This window comes from Monodon monoceros, unplaced genomic scaffold (assembly GCF_005190385.1).
Source record: "Monodon monoceros isolate NGI ecotype Baffin Bay Population unplaced genomic scaffold, NGI_Narwhal_1 Super_Scaffold_2, whole genome shotgun sequence".
Taxonomy (NCBI): domain Eukaryota; kingdom Metazoa; phylum Chordata; class Mammalia; order Artiodactyla; family Monodontidae; genus Monodon; species Monodon monoceros.
In genome coordinates this window covers 19,845,868-19,862,114 of record NW_021703776.1, presented here as the reverse complement: position 1 = coordinate 19,862,114, position 16,247 = coordinate 19,845,868, and the positions used below count along the sequence as shown (strand labels likewise).

The 16,247-nt window shown below is 35.6% G+C and overlaps 2 protein-coding genes across 5 annotated transcripts in view; one reads left to right on the top strand and one right to left on the bottom strand.

Annotated features, from left to right (window-relative positions):
• Positions 1-1,782, bottom strand: part of CCDC146 (coiled-coil domain containing 146) — a 138,507-nt gene extending 136,725 nt beyond the window's left edge. The window contains exon 1 of the mRNA XM_029232929.1: positions 1,690-1,782. The gene's annotated coding sequence lies outside the window, so the exon portion shown is untranslated. The remainder of the gene's footprint in view (positions 1-1,689) is intronic.
• Positions 1,783-2,116: 334 nt separating this feature from the next.
• The window catches only part of FAM185A (family with sequence similarity 185 member A), a 67,284-nt gene continuing 53,153 nt past the window's right edge, over positions 2,117-16,247 (top strand). For 3 of the 4 annotated variants that reach the window (XM_029233608.1, XM_029233606.1, XM_029233607.1), the window contains exons 1-4: positions 2,117-2,750; positions 5,304-5,413; positions 10,698-10,790; positions 15,620-15,758. In XM_029233608.1, coding sequence (XP_029089441.1) covers positions 2,324-2,750; positions 5,304-5,413; positions 10,698-10,790; positions 15,620-15,758 — 769 coding nt within the window. In that variant the 5' untranslated portion in view covers positions 2,117-2,323. The remainder of the gene's footprint in view (positions 2,751-5,303; positions 5,414-10,697; positions 10,791-15,619; positions 15,759-16,247) is intronic. The other variant, XM_029233609.1, reaches the window with a different exon arrangement.

Genomic DNA, 16,247 nt, shown 5'->3' with positions numbered 1-16,247 from the left:
ATATTATATATTATATATTATATATATTATATTTATATTATATATATATTTAATATATATAATATATAATATTATAATATTATTATTATTATTATTATTATTAAATTATTAAATTATTAAATTTAATAATTTAAAAATATATTAAAAATTTATTAAAATTTATTAAAAATAAATTTTTAATATCTTACGTTAACCTTAATATACATAATTTTCTCCATTTTAAAACTCAGATGATCCAAAAAGTAATTTTTTGTCAATTTTCTTTTGTTTATCTGAAAATCGTAAAACAATGATTTTGCCACATATGCAATTATTGTTCAGTTGCCAACTCCACTAACTAGGTTTGCACCAGAAAAGGAAAAATTACCATAGAAAGAAATTATCTATTAGGGTTTTCTATTTAATCTAAAAATGTTTGGCATGGGTACAACAAATTTAAGTGCATTCTCAACTTGCTTAAGCCAATGCCTTTTTCAAAGTTATTCCTGTGGGTTTTCATTAAAAAGACTGTTTGAAGATCAGTTTGAATAATTATGACCAAATGAAACACAAAGTCAAGGATAGAACTAGTATGCAGTGGGAACTTGGTGAATCTAAAAGCTTGCACCTATTGTGAGCCTTCATAAGGAGGAAGAATAAGGAGGGAGGAAGGACTGGGACAGAAAGGATGAAAGGATAACTTAAGAAAAACACTGAATTTCTAACAAGGTAATGGCTTGCAAAGCACCCTATGACTTGGGCCCCTGAGGACTTTAGCTCACTTCATTAGGACTTTAGCCTATCCCTCTATCACTATTACTCCCAGTAATTCTGGTTATTGCACTTGGCCAAGGGCTTCAATTTTTTATGGCATTCAGTTTCAGCACTTGCATTTTATCGGACGTCATTGTTTGCAGGGTGTCTTTGCTAAAGAACTTAGGGAATAATTTGTAGGAGGAGGAACTGGCACAGAAAGGGAGAGATAGCAGGAAAGGAGAAAATAAATCTTTTCTCATTTTTAAATTGCCCACAAAATAATAAAAGGTAAAACAGACCTTACGGAGTCATTTAGTACAATCCTTCTTCATCTTAAAGTGGAAGAAACAGGTGTAGGTGACACAGATAAACCAATGGCCGAGCCAGGAAAATAACCAATTCCATACTCTTCCCATGGCACTATCTCTCTCTCTCTCTCTCTCTCTCTTATTTTAGTCCTAAAACCGAGGATCATTTGTAGTCAAAGGGAACAGTGCTGCTGTCAACACAAATCGTGATCGCTCAGATTTTTCTTGGTAACTTAGAGTCTATGCTATAAAATAAAAATATAATAATTTAAATTGCAACTTGGCAGCCTGTGCAGCGTGTTCACATCCATTATCTCATTTGATCCCTACAAAAACCCTTTGAGGCAAGACAAGGAAAGTATTATTGACCTCATTTTAAGAGCGAGCGGTTAAAACCCAGAGACGTTCAATGACTGACGTAAGATCACTTAGAGTCAGGAAGGAGACAGGACTCTAACGCTATTCCTACATTTGATATCAAAGAGGGAGTTTCCTCAGAAAACACTAACTGGTCTTGATCCTCTTGCCTAGGGATTCTCTATCCCAAGGTACCCCGCACTAGTTTAATGAAGTTTGGAACTAACCACTCACTGAGGGTACTCCTATTTTGCATCTAGTTCTCACCTTTAAAAGCGCAATTTCCTACCACTTCCCTCGGTCCTGATGCTTATTTAGGCTCCTATTTTTCTCTGTGAGTTTTGGCTTCCTCGTCTGACTCCAAAGCTCCACCCTCTCCAAAGAAGTAGCGTCCTCGGTATCCAAGGAAACCACACAGCCTTGCCCATCTTTCGCCTTCCACGCTTTCCATTGGTCAGTTGGATTCTGGTGTGATGTTTTTCCCCCCCCGCCCCCCGTCCCTCCAATCGATAATTGGCTAGAGGAAAGGAGCGCTTGCCTTCCGAGTCCCGTGTAACACCTGCTCTTACTAGCCTTAACAACCTTGCGCATTGCCTCTTGGGAAATGTAGTTTCTAAGCCGCCGAGCCCTTCGACGTCTGACACCATTAGAACTACCTATCCCACCGGCCTTTGCGAAAGGGCGGGAGTAGGCGAGGAGTCAGGGTCAGGGTGGATAGTTAGCGCTTTGAAATTCCAATTTGCCCCCGAGGCGTGTGTAGTTGAGGTTTAAATTGCTGAACGAAGTGAGCAGTCCTGCTGTTGCTTCAGCACACCCTCTCAGGTGTCTCCCTTTTGACTTGCGCCGGCACAGCGGCCAAGTCGACTGGCCGTGGCGAGACTAGCCTGTGGCTGAGGTGATCTGAGGGAGCGTGAGAGCACGCCATGTTCGTCCCCTGCTCGGGATGGGGGCTGGGCTGCCTCCGGCTCTGTCTGCTCCGAGTGTGGGCCAGCGAGGTCGCGGGGCGCTGTGCGTGCGGGGCCTGTCAGGCCCGGCTGTACGGCTCAGGTGGGTCCCAGCCCGACGTCTCTCGGTCTGGTCCCGCGCGCCGGACTCTGAAGGAGTGGGCACTTCTGGTGAGCCCTTTCGGCCGGCTGCGGACGCGGCTCCCCTGCTCCCTAGCCGTGAGGCCCCTGGACCCTCTCACCTACCCGGATGGTGACCGCGTGCTGGTGGCGGTGAGCGGAGTGGAGGGTGGGGCCGTGGCCAGCCTGCAGGTGAGGTACGACGAGGCGCAGAAGGAGGTGGCCATCGTGTCTGACGTCATCGACCCCCAGGCGTCCGTGGAAGTGAACGCGCCCCTGAAGTTTGGCAAGTGAAGTTTAAACGGGCTTGGGTCCCGGGGCACATCCAGTGAATTTATAGAATTAGGCCGACCTAATTTTTAATTGGTCCCTTTGGATCTGACTTTCCAACGTAATTTACAATTTACGCTTTCGGAGGTTGCCTCTTTTTTTCTGTTGTGCTTTGGGTTTCTGGGCAGTAGTTAGGAATTAGGTTCTCAATTCCAGCAATTTTATAAATTGAATGGAAACATGATTTGGAATAATCTAAGCCGAATAACATTTGTGGAGCCCCTTCTGTTCTCCTTTGGCACTTTGTTCCTATTTGTGTCACTGCACTTTGTCGGTAACAATGTGGTGTATTTTTCAGGGTTAAAGTATCTTGATAATCCACTCAGTGGCATGGCAGACCATCCGCGTTTCCCCTTGCTCACTGCCTGGCGTCTGTCCCCAACAGCCTTGTCTTTAGCATGTTCCATCGAACCTGGACCAGGTGTTTGGTTTCTGATAGGCACCCGGCTTCTTACTGAAAACGTCACCACTCATTTTGGCCTAAGTAAATGTTCTCTGAGTAGCAGGCCATGAAGAAAAACACATAGTAAGATTGCCTGGGAAACTTCAACTGATAATGGCTGCCAGATATGTTTCGTAGGTATTTGGGTTCCATGTTATTTCTCCCATGGAAACGACTGTGTACGCAGCACTTTTCTAGGAAAGTCTTCCCTGGCTCTCCGACTTCCCGGAACTGAAGGAAGATACTAATGAAGATCGTAATAGCAACTAACACTTCTAAGATCATCTTTTTCAATCCTTACTGTTGCACTGTATTATAGACACTTATTGTCACCATTTAGGATGAGGGAATTGAGATACAGCAAGTTTCATATACTAAGTATTTATTGTGGGTGAACAAGTAGAAGAAATCCGTGCCTTCATGAAATTTAATTTGTAGTGGGGTTAGATCAAGAAATATGCCTATTTTCTCTCAGATATAAAGTGGTAGAGCTGAGATTTGAACTGACTGGAGTCTGCTGAACCACTATGCCTTATTGCTTCTCAACTTGTTTTTAACTAGCCTAGGTGAATAAGAGACCCTGATCTCAAAATGTTAACAGTCTGGGGTGGGGAGGAAGATTTGCCAATGTATTATGCAGTACAAAATAGACTGAGTATTGAAATAGAGATAAGCAAAATTTTATGGCAGCACAGATAAAAATGGAACTACCCAAACCTTATTATTTGCTGATTCCTCTTTTTAGAGCCAGAATTTCATTTCCAATTTAGTGTTAACATGTGGATATTCCACAGGCCCTCAAATCAACATAATTCAATTTTACTCATACTTACTCATGTTCCTCCAGTTCGTGTATAACTGTTTCAGTGAATGAGTGAGCGTAGCATTACTACCACTCAGTATGTAGCCTTAACTTCTCTACCCACCTACTGAGGGTAGAGTATATTTAGAAATTGTTTTCTTCTTCCCATGCCTATCATTACTGCTTGAGATCAAACCTTATGTTGTAACACTACTTAACTAGCTGAAAGTTTTGCAGTTACATTTGCATCCATGTAAGTATGGGGTAAAATTGTCTTTTTATGTATTTTATATTAATCCCAACCAAAATATTGCCTTTATAGAGACTGCCATATACTCAACTGTAGAAATTGATTTTTATGTCATGACTATTGGAATTGTAGTGCTAAGATCCCAGTAGTTTGTGTTTGGGGTAACATTAATTCTCTGATCTGTTTTAAGGGAAATCATCAATATTTATTTGAACTAGGTATTAAATATCAGTGTTTTAAAGATTTTTAATTTTTATACAGAGACACCTAAGGTTACACCTTAAATTGAATTTAAAGTTAAACTTTAAAGCTAAGTATGGCTTATTTGCCAAATTTTCTTTGTATATATCACTGTTATTTATCCACAATTTTGAGGTTTTAATATTATTCAGTACTAGATTTTTCAAAGTTGTTCCCACTTTTTATTACTTCAAATACCTTGTGATATAGTTGCATGATAATATCTTCATTTTTTACATATGAAAGGTTAGAGGTAGGATTTGAAAACCGAACTCATGGTCATATATACTGATCCATGCCACTCCTGCAGTAGGCTTTTTAACTTGGGGAAAGTTTGGGAACAAATCTTTAAACTTTCATGAATATAGAAGAGAATAAGCTAACTGACTTATCCAGTTCACCATAATGACTTGTTAACTTGCTGCACTCTTACTCAAATCTGTGTTTGTGTATTTTCTCAGTGGCGAAGAGGCTTCTATGATCTTCTATAAGAACTGGAAGCTTTGACCTGCTTTACTTATCTCCTATGTTACTTTCTCTCTTTAGATGATATCTGCCAACAGAAATAACTGCTTTTTAAAAACTGGTAGAAAAGGGCTTTACATTTGGTCCTGTTGCTGTGGTGGAGATCCCTTACCTTTAGAGAGAGGCTGCTGACAGCTGTGTTCTTTCCAGGATTCAGTAAACTGAGGAGCTGGATTTCTGCGGGACACTGAAATGCTTTGGAGCTCATTAACCATAGTACTAACTTGGTTTTTCTTTTTTTCATTTCTAGATTTGAATATCAAGTCATCAGGGTCTGGCTGTGTAAAAGTCGAAAATATTGAGTGTGATAATTGCAAAATTGAAACTGAACAGGGGACCAGCATCTTACAGTCAGTTAAGGTATAAATATTTTTCTAATTTTGTTTCAACGTTATTTTTTAAAACACCTTAAACTGTGAACTGCGGTATCAAATTAAGGTTATTATTCAAGCGTCATTTATTGGAAATATTGAGTATCATTTATTCATCACTCAGAAATTCCTTGCAAAAAGTTTGTCAGTTCTGTTATGAAAGTATAGAGGTTGTAGCAACTTTGAAGGTTTTCGTCATGTTCCTTTTAGATTTCATTTCAAAGTGTACAGTGATACTAATAACACATTCTTAGTATTCTCAGATCTTACTAAGTTTAAGAAATTTTAGTTTTAACGAATGATTTTCTTCCATTTATTAAGGAGTGAGGAAAAGTCATTAAGCATTATAAATTTGCTTAAAATATTAAATTAATCACATTTTTAATGTACCAGGTAGTTCATTACTTAAGGATTAAGTAGTTATTTGTGCTAAAGAGCAAATGATTCGTCTCACTTTGTAACAACGCTTTTATATTTAATTTTCTTAAAATTAGATTGGTCTCAGCTCTAAATGATTTCAAATACATCTCTGATAAGTTCTAGCTTATTGTTACTACTGATACTACTTACACTTGCATATTCAAAACTCAATACTTTTTTTTTTTTTTTTTTTGGCGGTACACGGGCCTCTCACTGTTGTGGCCTCTCCCGTTGCGGAGCACAGGCTCCGGATGCTCAGTCTCAGCGGCCATGGCTCATGGGCCCAGCCGCTCCGCGGCATGTGGGATCTTCCCGGACCGGGGCACGAACCCGCATCCCCTGCATCCGCAGGCGGACTCTCAACCACTGCGCCACCAGGGAAGACCCAAAACTCAATACTTTTGTGAACTTTGGTGGTATGTAACTTTGTTGAAGTCAGGCATCTTTGCTTCATAATTGCAAAACATTTTCATTTTTAGATGCATAAACAGTAATTAGTATGATTAATTGGATGCATTTAAAAATGTTTACATTATTTATTTTGTCCCAGCCACTTTTATTTGCACACCTACCTTTGGCATGTCTTCACATGTGAACCATTTCAGTAAATTTAGTTGCACAGGGACTTCCCTGGTGGTCCAGGGGTTAAGACTCCATGCTCCCAATGCAGGGGGCCTGGGTTTGATCTCTGGTCAGGGAACTAGATCCTGCATGCCGCAACTGAAAGAGCCTGCATGCTGCAACGAAGATCCTATGTGCCACAACTAAGACCCGGCGCAGCCAAAAAAATAAAAGTTTAGTTGCACAAATATCAAAAACGATTAAAGAATACTATTACATATCCTTTTGGAAAAATGAGATGGTTCCAGTTCTTGTAGAAGATTGCACAATGAAGTTTTCATGTTGAGTGACTAAATGGATGAGAATACCATGGTTCATTTTTGTCCTTATAAATATATTGGTCACTCATCAATGCTTGAGTTTCAGAAATTCATCTAGAATATTGTTCTCTGGAGACTTAGATTCTTAGATTTTCAATTTCACAGCCAAAATTAGAAGCTACTGTACTGCTGTCTGTCTCTTTGCAATCATCTTTTGATCCATCTGATAATTCTGAAAGATCTATTTTGTCAGTTTTCTTTTTTCTGCCATTATGTGCATAAAATGAAAAATGATTTCTCAGCTTTGGCACTGTTGACATTTTGGGCTGGAAAATTCTTTGTTGTCAGGGGCTGACCTATGCACTGTGGGATGGTTAGCAGTATTCCTGGCTTCTACCAACTAAGTGCCAAGAAACACACTCACTTAGGACAATGAAAAATATCTCCACACATTGCCAAATGTCCTCTGGGGGACAAAAATCACCTTTAGTTGAGAACCATCGTTTGAAGCAAGTTCATCATTCTTCTGTTGTCTTATTCTTTTAGACATTTTCTAGCATAGTTAGGAATAATTGACAAATAATAATGAAATAACTGCTAGGATAATGAAATAGCAGAATGTTATGAGACATATGAAAAATAAGAATACTAAAATCCCATAATGTATTTTAGATTTACAAAGGAGTCCAGTGAACCATTATGGTAATTTTAAGATAGAATGAGTTTTATTGTATTTAAAAAATGAGTAAATTTTCTATTTATTCTTTGGGGGACCTCTAAGAAAGAATAAAAGTCATGAAATATCAGTCCTACAAATAGAATAGCTCAAAAAAGAAATTCAAGAATTAGAATTGGGTCCGCTGAATCTTAATGGTAGTTAGGAGAATTAAGAGGTAAGAGAATTATTCTTGAGATCTTAGGATTTAACTGACTTAAATTCAGAATGGGAACGCTTCGTGAAATATCTGGTTTAAGTTTTAAATATAGTACAATATCATTATCTCTAATTAGTGATCGCCTATTAATGTAAGTTTCTCTTCCACTCATTTTAAGGATTTGAAATATATTTGATGTATGTTATAAGATGTTTATAGCAATAATAACAGCTACTGTTTACTGAGTCCTTATTATGTACCCAGAAATGTAGCTAAGGCTTCATTTAATCCTTGAATTATCTTCTTTTTATCAAGGAAGAAACTGTGAGCTACTAAGAGATTAAGGAACTCATTTAGGTTCCCACAGCTAATAAATTGAGCTAAAATTTGAACTTGGGTCTTTCTGCATTCCAAGCTCATGCTCTTTCCACCTTTCCTTATTGTCCAAGCAAAATGTCTGGCAGTACTAACTCACTGAATGCCACATATTTGCATTTTTAAAAAATGCAATAGTAATAGTTTATATTATACTAAATAGCTTCTGATTTATTTAAACATTTTAACTACTTTGTTTTGCATATTGAGGCAGGAGATAGATGGGCCCCAGGGTAAGCAGCTGGAGTTCATTCACTGTGGCCAGAAACTTCAAAATATCAATAGCAGGACAATGGAGAGAGGAGGCTGGGCCCTTCCCAGATAAGAGATAAAAGACCACATATTCCTTATTCTCAAAGTCAAGGAGACCTTCCCGACTACACATGCCCAGAAAGGCTTCTTGGAGGTCCACAAGGGAGGGGGCACCACCCCAGAGTAAGTGATGTCAACTATGCATAGGCCTCTTTGCTAGAATCCATCTTGGCTGAGAGATGCATGCGCACACACACGGGGAAGATCCTGAGATATACCAAATACGGACTCAGAACCAGGCAAAGCAAGATGATTGGTCAAAGGAAACCTGGAAGAAATGTTCCATAAAAGTGATTCAAACTACCACAAGGTGGCAACTCTCTCTCTGAGCCCACCCATGTTTCTATCCACAAGAACTGTACTTTTTCCTCCTATACACTTTACTTGCTTCACTACTTTCCGTCTCTATGTGAAAATTCATTTCTACACAGCTGATAGTCTAGGGCCTTGTCACTGGCCACTGGTCCCCAGTGGTCTAGTGGCTAGGATTCAGAGCTCTCACTGCTGCTGCCTGACTTCAGTCTCTGGCAGGGAACTGAAATCTTGCTGCAGGCCGAGGCCACCCAAGATCAGTATGTTTTTAAATTTTATAATCTACTTTACATTTTTTGAAATTAGATGAGCTTTGAACTTAATGATAGCTATTAACATTTTTGTGCTTTAGACCTCTTTGAAAATATGATTATTTCCTTAGAAAAAATGCACACATATGAAATTTTGCTTACAATTTCATAAGTTTCACAGACTGTCTAGAATGTCGTGTAAACTTGGTTAAGAACTCCTGATTTAAATAAAATAACAGTTGTTTTGGAGATACTTTTTTCTAAGGTTCATCAGTTACTTGTCTGCTTGATAAAGACTGTATTAAATACAGTTTGACTTCTGACTCATGTTTCTATTGCCATGAAGTCTACCATGCTGTAATATAGATAAACTTTTTAAGAATGTTTCATTTTGCCCTTTTCACTGAATTTTTTTAACTTCATTCCTGGGCCATTTTAGCCAAGGCTTTACTGTTTTTCCCCCTGAGTAAAGCAACCAGAAGGTTGTTTTGTATTTTTTTTCCCAGTTTTTAGATAACGTCTCTACCGTTGCTGGTTATGATATTGGTGGGTTTGCTTTTGCTATTTTTCTTCTTCTGGTATTTACCTATTCTTTTTCTCTTTATAGATGTGGTAGAACTGAAGACTTGTGCAAATATTAAGGTGAAGTAAGCTACCCTAAAAAATAGACCAAACATCTAATGGCTCACACACAACTATAGTTTATTTTTCATTTGTGTCCAAGTGTGTGGGTGACTCATTTCTATTCAGGTATTGTAGGTTCCCTTCATCTTCTGGCTCTGCTATCTGTTAGAGCCTTATTGTAATATACGTGCACCTGGTGGCAGGGGCAGAGCACAGAGAACGCACATTAGTTCTTCTAAAAGCACCAGCCTGGAAATTGCACATAACATTTCTATTTATATTCTGTTGGCAAGAACTGAGCAGCACCTAGGAGGTAAGGGAAGCTGGAAAACATTGTCTCTTCATGGGCCCAGCTATACTCTGTACTTGGGGAAAAAGTGGATTTTTGTGGACCTATCATAGTTTCTGCCACACTTGCCAAGTGTGAAATCAGGTGTTACATACACACACATTTTTTTTTGTCTAGCAGAGGAGGCTAACCGTAACTGCTATTTTCTTAGAGACATTTTCATTTAGTTCCAGTTTCTGGGCTGTGTTGTACTAGAAAGTTTAACAGTCAGTGGGTTGTTATCCTAAGTGTGAATATATACTTCTTCAGGTGACTCCAGCAATAAGAATGTAGGATTTGAAATCATACAGAGCTTGAGTCTATTAGTTTAGATTTTGTTGTTTTCTAATGTGTCACCTGATAAGGTTGTTTAACCTTTCTGATTCTTGGATTCCTTCCTCTGTAAAATGGGAAAAATATAATACCCCTCTCTGAATTGTGAGAATTAAATGTTAGTTCACATAAAGTAGTGAACGTTGTTATTTGGTGCAAAGAAAATGCCAAGTAAGTAATAAATATTACTGTTATTAATGATGAATATTAATAACGATGAACAGTGATTATTGTTGTCATCCTCATCATGATGTATGTTTAGTTAGCCATTGTGATCTTTGATTCCCAACCCTTTCTTCAGTGAAGCTACCAGAACACCCAAGTATCTTTTTTTTTTCCTTTGAGTCCAAGGAGCTTTATTTAATCACTTTAACAGCAGTTGACATTCTTTTCTCACTGATGTTATTATTCCAAACAGTGCATTTCTATTCATTTCTACTTCCTCTTTTACTGCTTTATTATTATTTTAAAAGAAATGTATAAAATGTTGGAACATTTTTTATTAGTATAAGTCAAATTTATTGTCTCTTTTTCTATGTGAATTTTTGTATTTGTCTTTCAGAGTCAAAAATTACATATTCAAACAAAAGGAGGTAAAGTGATCTGCCTGGGAACAGTTTATGGAAATATAGATATTCATGCATCAGATAAAAGTGTAAGATTGTAATTTTCTTTCCTAGTACTTGCAATTTTGCATCTGGTTGGCTCACACAGTGGGTAGATTCTACAAAATTTGTGGCAAAACATTCCCTTTTTAATGCATTTGAGTTAATTAGTAAATTCAAACTTGAACTGAGATGATTAAATATTATACAATTTAATTTTAAATTTGTGATTTACTACTTTTGATAGATATTTAGTTACTTATTTGGAATCAGTAACATCTTTTTATAACTTTTACGTTTTATTTTATTTTTTTAAAGTTTTTTTTTTGATGTGAACCATTTTTAAAGTCTTTTTTGAATTTGTTACAATATTGCTCCTGTTTTATGATTTGTTTTTTTGGCCGCGAGGCATGTGGGGTCTTAGCTTCCCCACCAGGGATTGAACCCACACCCCCTCCATTGGAAGGCGAAGTCTTAACCACTGGACCACCAGGGAACTCCCTCAGTAACATCTTTAAATTCTTAATATTTCTTTAAAAAATTTTTTTGTATTGAAGTGTAGTTGATTTACAGTGTTGTGTTAATTTCTGCAGTACAGCAAAGTGACTCAGTTATACACACATATACATTCTTTTTTATACTCTTTTCCATTATGGTTTATCCCAGGATATTAAATATAGTTACCTGTGCTATACAGTAGGACCTTGTTGTTTATCCATTCTATATGTAATAGTTTGTGTACTAACCCCAAACTCCCAGTTCATCCCTTGCAAATACTTAATATTGAATTCTAATTCTGAAGAGATTTTAATCTTAATGATCATGGGTTAAAATCAGTCATTACATAATACCAAAATAAGTGGGATTAAATTTTTCTTATTGTTAGGTTTATTTGAGTATTTTTTCCAAGTCCTGTTTATTTTGCCTTTAGGCAATTTTAGGAGTTTCGAAACTCAACTTTCTTCAGTGTTTTCCACAAGATGGCACCATTAGACAGCATTACTGTTCTCCAAAAGCTTTTATTATCCATAGGAACTTTGATTGTTATAAGACAGTTTGCATTTTTTCAGTCAACTTTTGTTGCTTTCTGTGGCTTAGCATAGTATTAAGAATAAAGGTATAATTTTGAAGTATAAATTGTCACAATTTTTTAGCATGATCAGTAATGTTTTAAATCTTTTAGAAAGGTCTGAGCCACCTTTTATTTTACAGTTAGACAATTTGCAAGGATTCTTTTGTCATAAATTTGTTCAATTCCATACTCAGCTGTATTCTCCGATAATTGGTGGGGAGGAATTGTATCTTATATGTAGATTATTGTTGGCATAATTAAACAAGGTAGGTTATAACACTAATTGTTCTACAATTGTCACTTTTATTTTCCATCACCTTTCTCTTAGAACCTGTGGGAGACTGTTTAAACCCAAATATTCAAATTTATCTTTTTAAAAAGTGGTGAAAGACACTGCCTGGCTTTATGTGGCAGCTGTTTTGAGACAGCATTTAGTTTCACCTCTCTGATTGTTGTGGTCTTGGAGGTGCAAAAGGGAAATTGGACAACTGCAGTTGCAGAATATTGCATATTGATGTTCACATGTAACTATCAAAGAGGAATTTAAATCGTCTTAATTATTTTCTATTTTTAATATTTTGACCACTATTTCCACTCATTATCCTCTCAACTTTCATGGTTTATTGAATATTCATTTATTCCTACTTTCTGTTATACTATTTTGTTTCCTGCCTGATGGAGTTTTGTGTTGTACTAAAGAATCAGTTTTGATATTTCTTTCTATTTATATTATGCATAGTATTAATTTTTAAGGCATATTTCTAAGTTTCTGAGGTTTTATATAAAATAAGTTCTTATGAAATATGTTAACTTTTAATACACAACTTCCATAGAAATGTGTTTTGGATATTTGAGAGGCAGCATAGTGAATTGGTTTAGAGCACATAATTGAGAACCAGAGTACCTGGGTTTGAATCGTGGCTCAGCCACTTACTAAGCTCTTTAACTTCAGATGAGTTATTTAACCTCTATTTTTCTGGAAAATAGAATAATAGTAATGACATTAACTCACACTGGTTGTTATGAGGATTAAATGAGTTAATGCATAATACAGATAAGGTACTTAAAATAATGTCTTGCATAGCTAACTCCATTATAGTGTCGACTATAATGATGATGATAAAGGTAAATAAAACACAGGAAAGGTAATTTGGCCAGTCCTAGACCTACCAGTTAACTTGACTGAGACTGTGTTTCATTATTCATAAAATAGGGATGGTATTGTTTGTTTTTTCTGCTCAAAAAGATTGTGAGAATCAAGTGAGCATTATAAACACTTAACAGTATATTCTTTATGTATCATTTTATATGGAATGGCTGTTTTTAAATTGTATTGTTAATTTCAGTATCCTAAGTTTAATTCAGACAAGATAGAAATCCATTGTATGAATGGATTGTTGAATGAATGATTGTTGAATGAATTGATAATATAGTTATCAGTTGACCTTTCTTTCTTAGTTTGGGCTACAAGGCCACAGTTTTTCCTTAAAACTTCATTTTTATTTTATAATGTTGATTTATAATAACTAAACTTTATGAAAAAAATTTCCTCTTGTATAGAAAAGCAAATTAATTTATAGCACTATCTCTCTAAGAAAGGTATTTTTGGATCTACATTTTGTTCTTTCTTTAAATATCTACTTCACTTAATAAGCAAGCTGTACAGTTTAATCTATTTTTTTGAGTGTTCCATTAGCATTAGTAACTATAAATAAGATCCTCAATATTTTGCTGTAAACTATGGTGTCCTACGTTTAATTGTTCTAGTTAGTATCTGATATAGTGCATTATATATGGCCCTTAGTGAATTTTCTATTTCTTTGAAATTAATTTTACGGATTGATTGGTTAAAATAGCCATATTATTGTGATGAGGAGTGTTGTACTTTTGCTTGCTTTCATTTAGTTTGGTGGGGCAGGGGAGGATATTTTTTAGCTTCCTACAGGGTAAGATATTTAGTGTTTAATGAACAAAGTAAATCCTTGGCATTTTCCTGATACTCATAAGGAGTGTCTTAAAAGCTTTATTTGGTTGTGGGGAGAGTCTAATCAAAAGTTCCCCCTTGCCAATTCAATTAAGTTTCAAGTCTTCTTGCAACATTTATCTTTTCATATTCCCTAAAACAGCCTCACTATTTATAAAAAGCTAGAGTATTCATACTTGTTGTCTGCTTTATGGAAATACTTGGAGAATTTTAAGCTATGCATAAAGCAACTTTTCATGAAGAAATTTTGTAGGTAAAGCATAAATTTTTTCAGAAATTTTAAACCTTACTATTACACTGAGGAACGCAAAACGTGTATTCTCACAAATCTGAATGTATATAAAATATCTTTCTTTGACAGATTTATTGAAACTAGATTTTTTAAAAATTCCTATGAATCCATAATTAGCTGTAGCAGATAAGAAGCAATTGGTATTTTATATACCTAATAAAAGTCCATTAAAAACCAAAATTATATACTTCAAATCTGGACAGCAAAGTAATTTTAGTTTGCTTTCCATAACAACCTCTGGGTACTTTAATTTCTGTTTTTATAGTTTATCTGTCTTCTAATATTTTAGTATTCTTGAAACTCAATTCTTATTAAATAATATTTTGAACTCAACAATTTTTGAAGGAAGTATAACGATTGAATATAATACTGATGCCAATGTGTTGAAAAACAATGATGTTCTTTCTTTAAATACCTCAGTGTAATGCTTGAATTTGACCCTGGGCAAAACTGTGAGAAGCCTTCCTAGTGATTCAGTTTTTATGTCAACAATTTTATATTAACGCTCACTTTATGCTTATAAAACATTTGTTTAAAATACTATAAAGATCATTTGGAATCCTTAATTAGACACCTTCATTTTACATTGGGCTCAATATTTGAGACGTAAATGCATACTGAATTTTGTTAGAGAAGTTTAGGGATAAATACAAAAATCCTTCCATTTTGTTCAGTGGAAAGCTACTGACTAATTAGATGTAAAGTGGAAAATTTCTAGAAGTAATAGTGTATTCACTACATTAACAGATGAAATAAGAAAAATCATACGAGAGTCCAATAAAATCAGAAAAAGTGTATGCTAAAATTTAAAACCCATTCATGAGTTAAACAGCAACAACAACAAAACAGATTTGAAATAGAAGGGAACTTCTTTAATCTAAAAAAAAGGGATCTAGAATATATCTATAGCAAACACCATACTTAATGATGCAATGTTGTAAGCTTTCCCTCTGAGAATAGGGATAAGATAAGGATGCTTACTTGTTATCTCATCACTTCTATTCACTGTTAAATTGGAGGCCTGAGCCAGATTGTAAGGCGGGAAAGAACAGAAAAAGCAGTATTAATATGAGGATTAGAAGGGAAGAAATGAAACGATCACTTGTAAAGAATATAATTATGCATGTAGAAAAATTGTTTTAATTCAGGTAGATTATTAAAATCAGTTAAGTGAGTTTAGTGAGGTTTTGGATTTAAGGTCAAATACAAAAGCCAGTTAAGATAAAATGAAGTTTAAAAAGCTATCTTTTATAATAACATTTAGAATACATCAAATAGGAATAAATTTAACAAAAGATGAAGAACTCTACATAGAAAATATAAAACATTATTAAAGAAGATCTAAATAAATGAAGGAATATAATGGGTCTATTCCACAGAGAAAACACTGTTGCTCATAATCTTGTATTTAGAGCTGGGGAATTGAAGTCAATAAATTGGCCATGTACTGTACATATTAGTTGCCCACTAATTCTGGCTTTTTACCAGTCTTCATTTTATAATGAACTGATTTGAGTCTTTCTCTTACTAGACTGTGACCGTAGATAAACTGCAGGGAAGTTCTGTTAATGTATCTACTGAAGATGGTTTGCTGAAAGCCAAGTGTCTTTACACAGAATCATCATTTCTATCTTCTGCTGCTGGGGATATTACATTAGGAAGTGTTCATGGTAAGGTGACAGAGGCCTAATACATCTTAGATATGCCACATGACATAAATTTTAAGAGATGACTGTGTTTCTTTGTAGGTGAAGGAGGATCTGCCGATAGGAAGCTGCCCCTCTAAATAATTAATTGCAGAGTAACCATCTTTTAAAAAACCCACAAAATAAAGTGACTCATATGGTACTGAATTTTATTTTGGCAAGAAATTGAATATTATGCTGTTATACATGAAGCTAATAATAATTCTGATTTTTAATGCATTTCTTTATAGAAGGCAGCAAACAACAAGGAAATATGTGCAGGAATATTCAGAGGAAAGCACAATTAAATAAAAGCAGTGTTAAAAAATAAAGATGGGTTCTGAGTGATTGCTTTTATGTTATGATAGAAAAGCTAAGGATTAAATAAATTAATGAAACATTTGTGTGGGATCCGATTATAGCAATTCAGTGATACTAATTTTGGCTGAAATGCTTTATGTGTATTAGTACTAG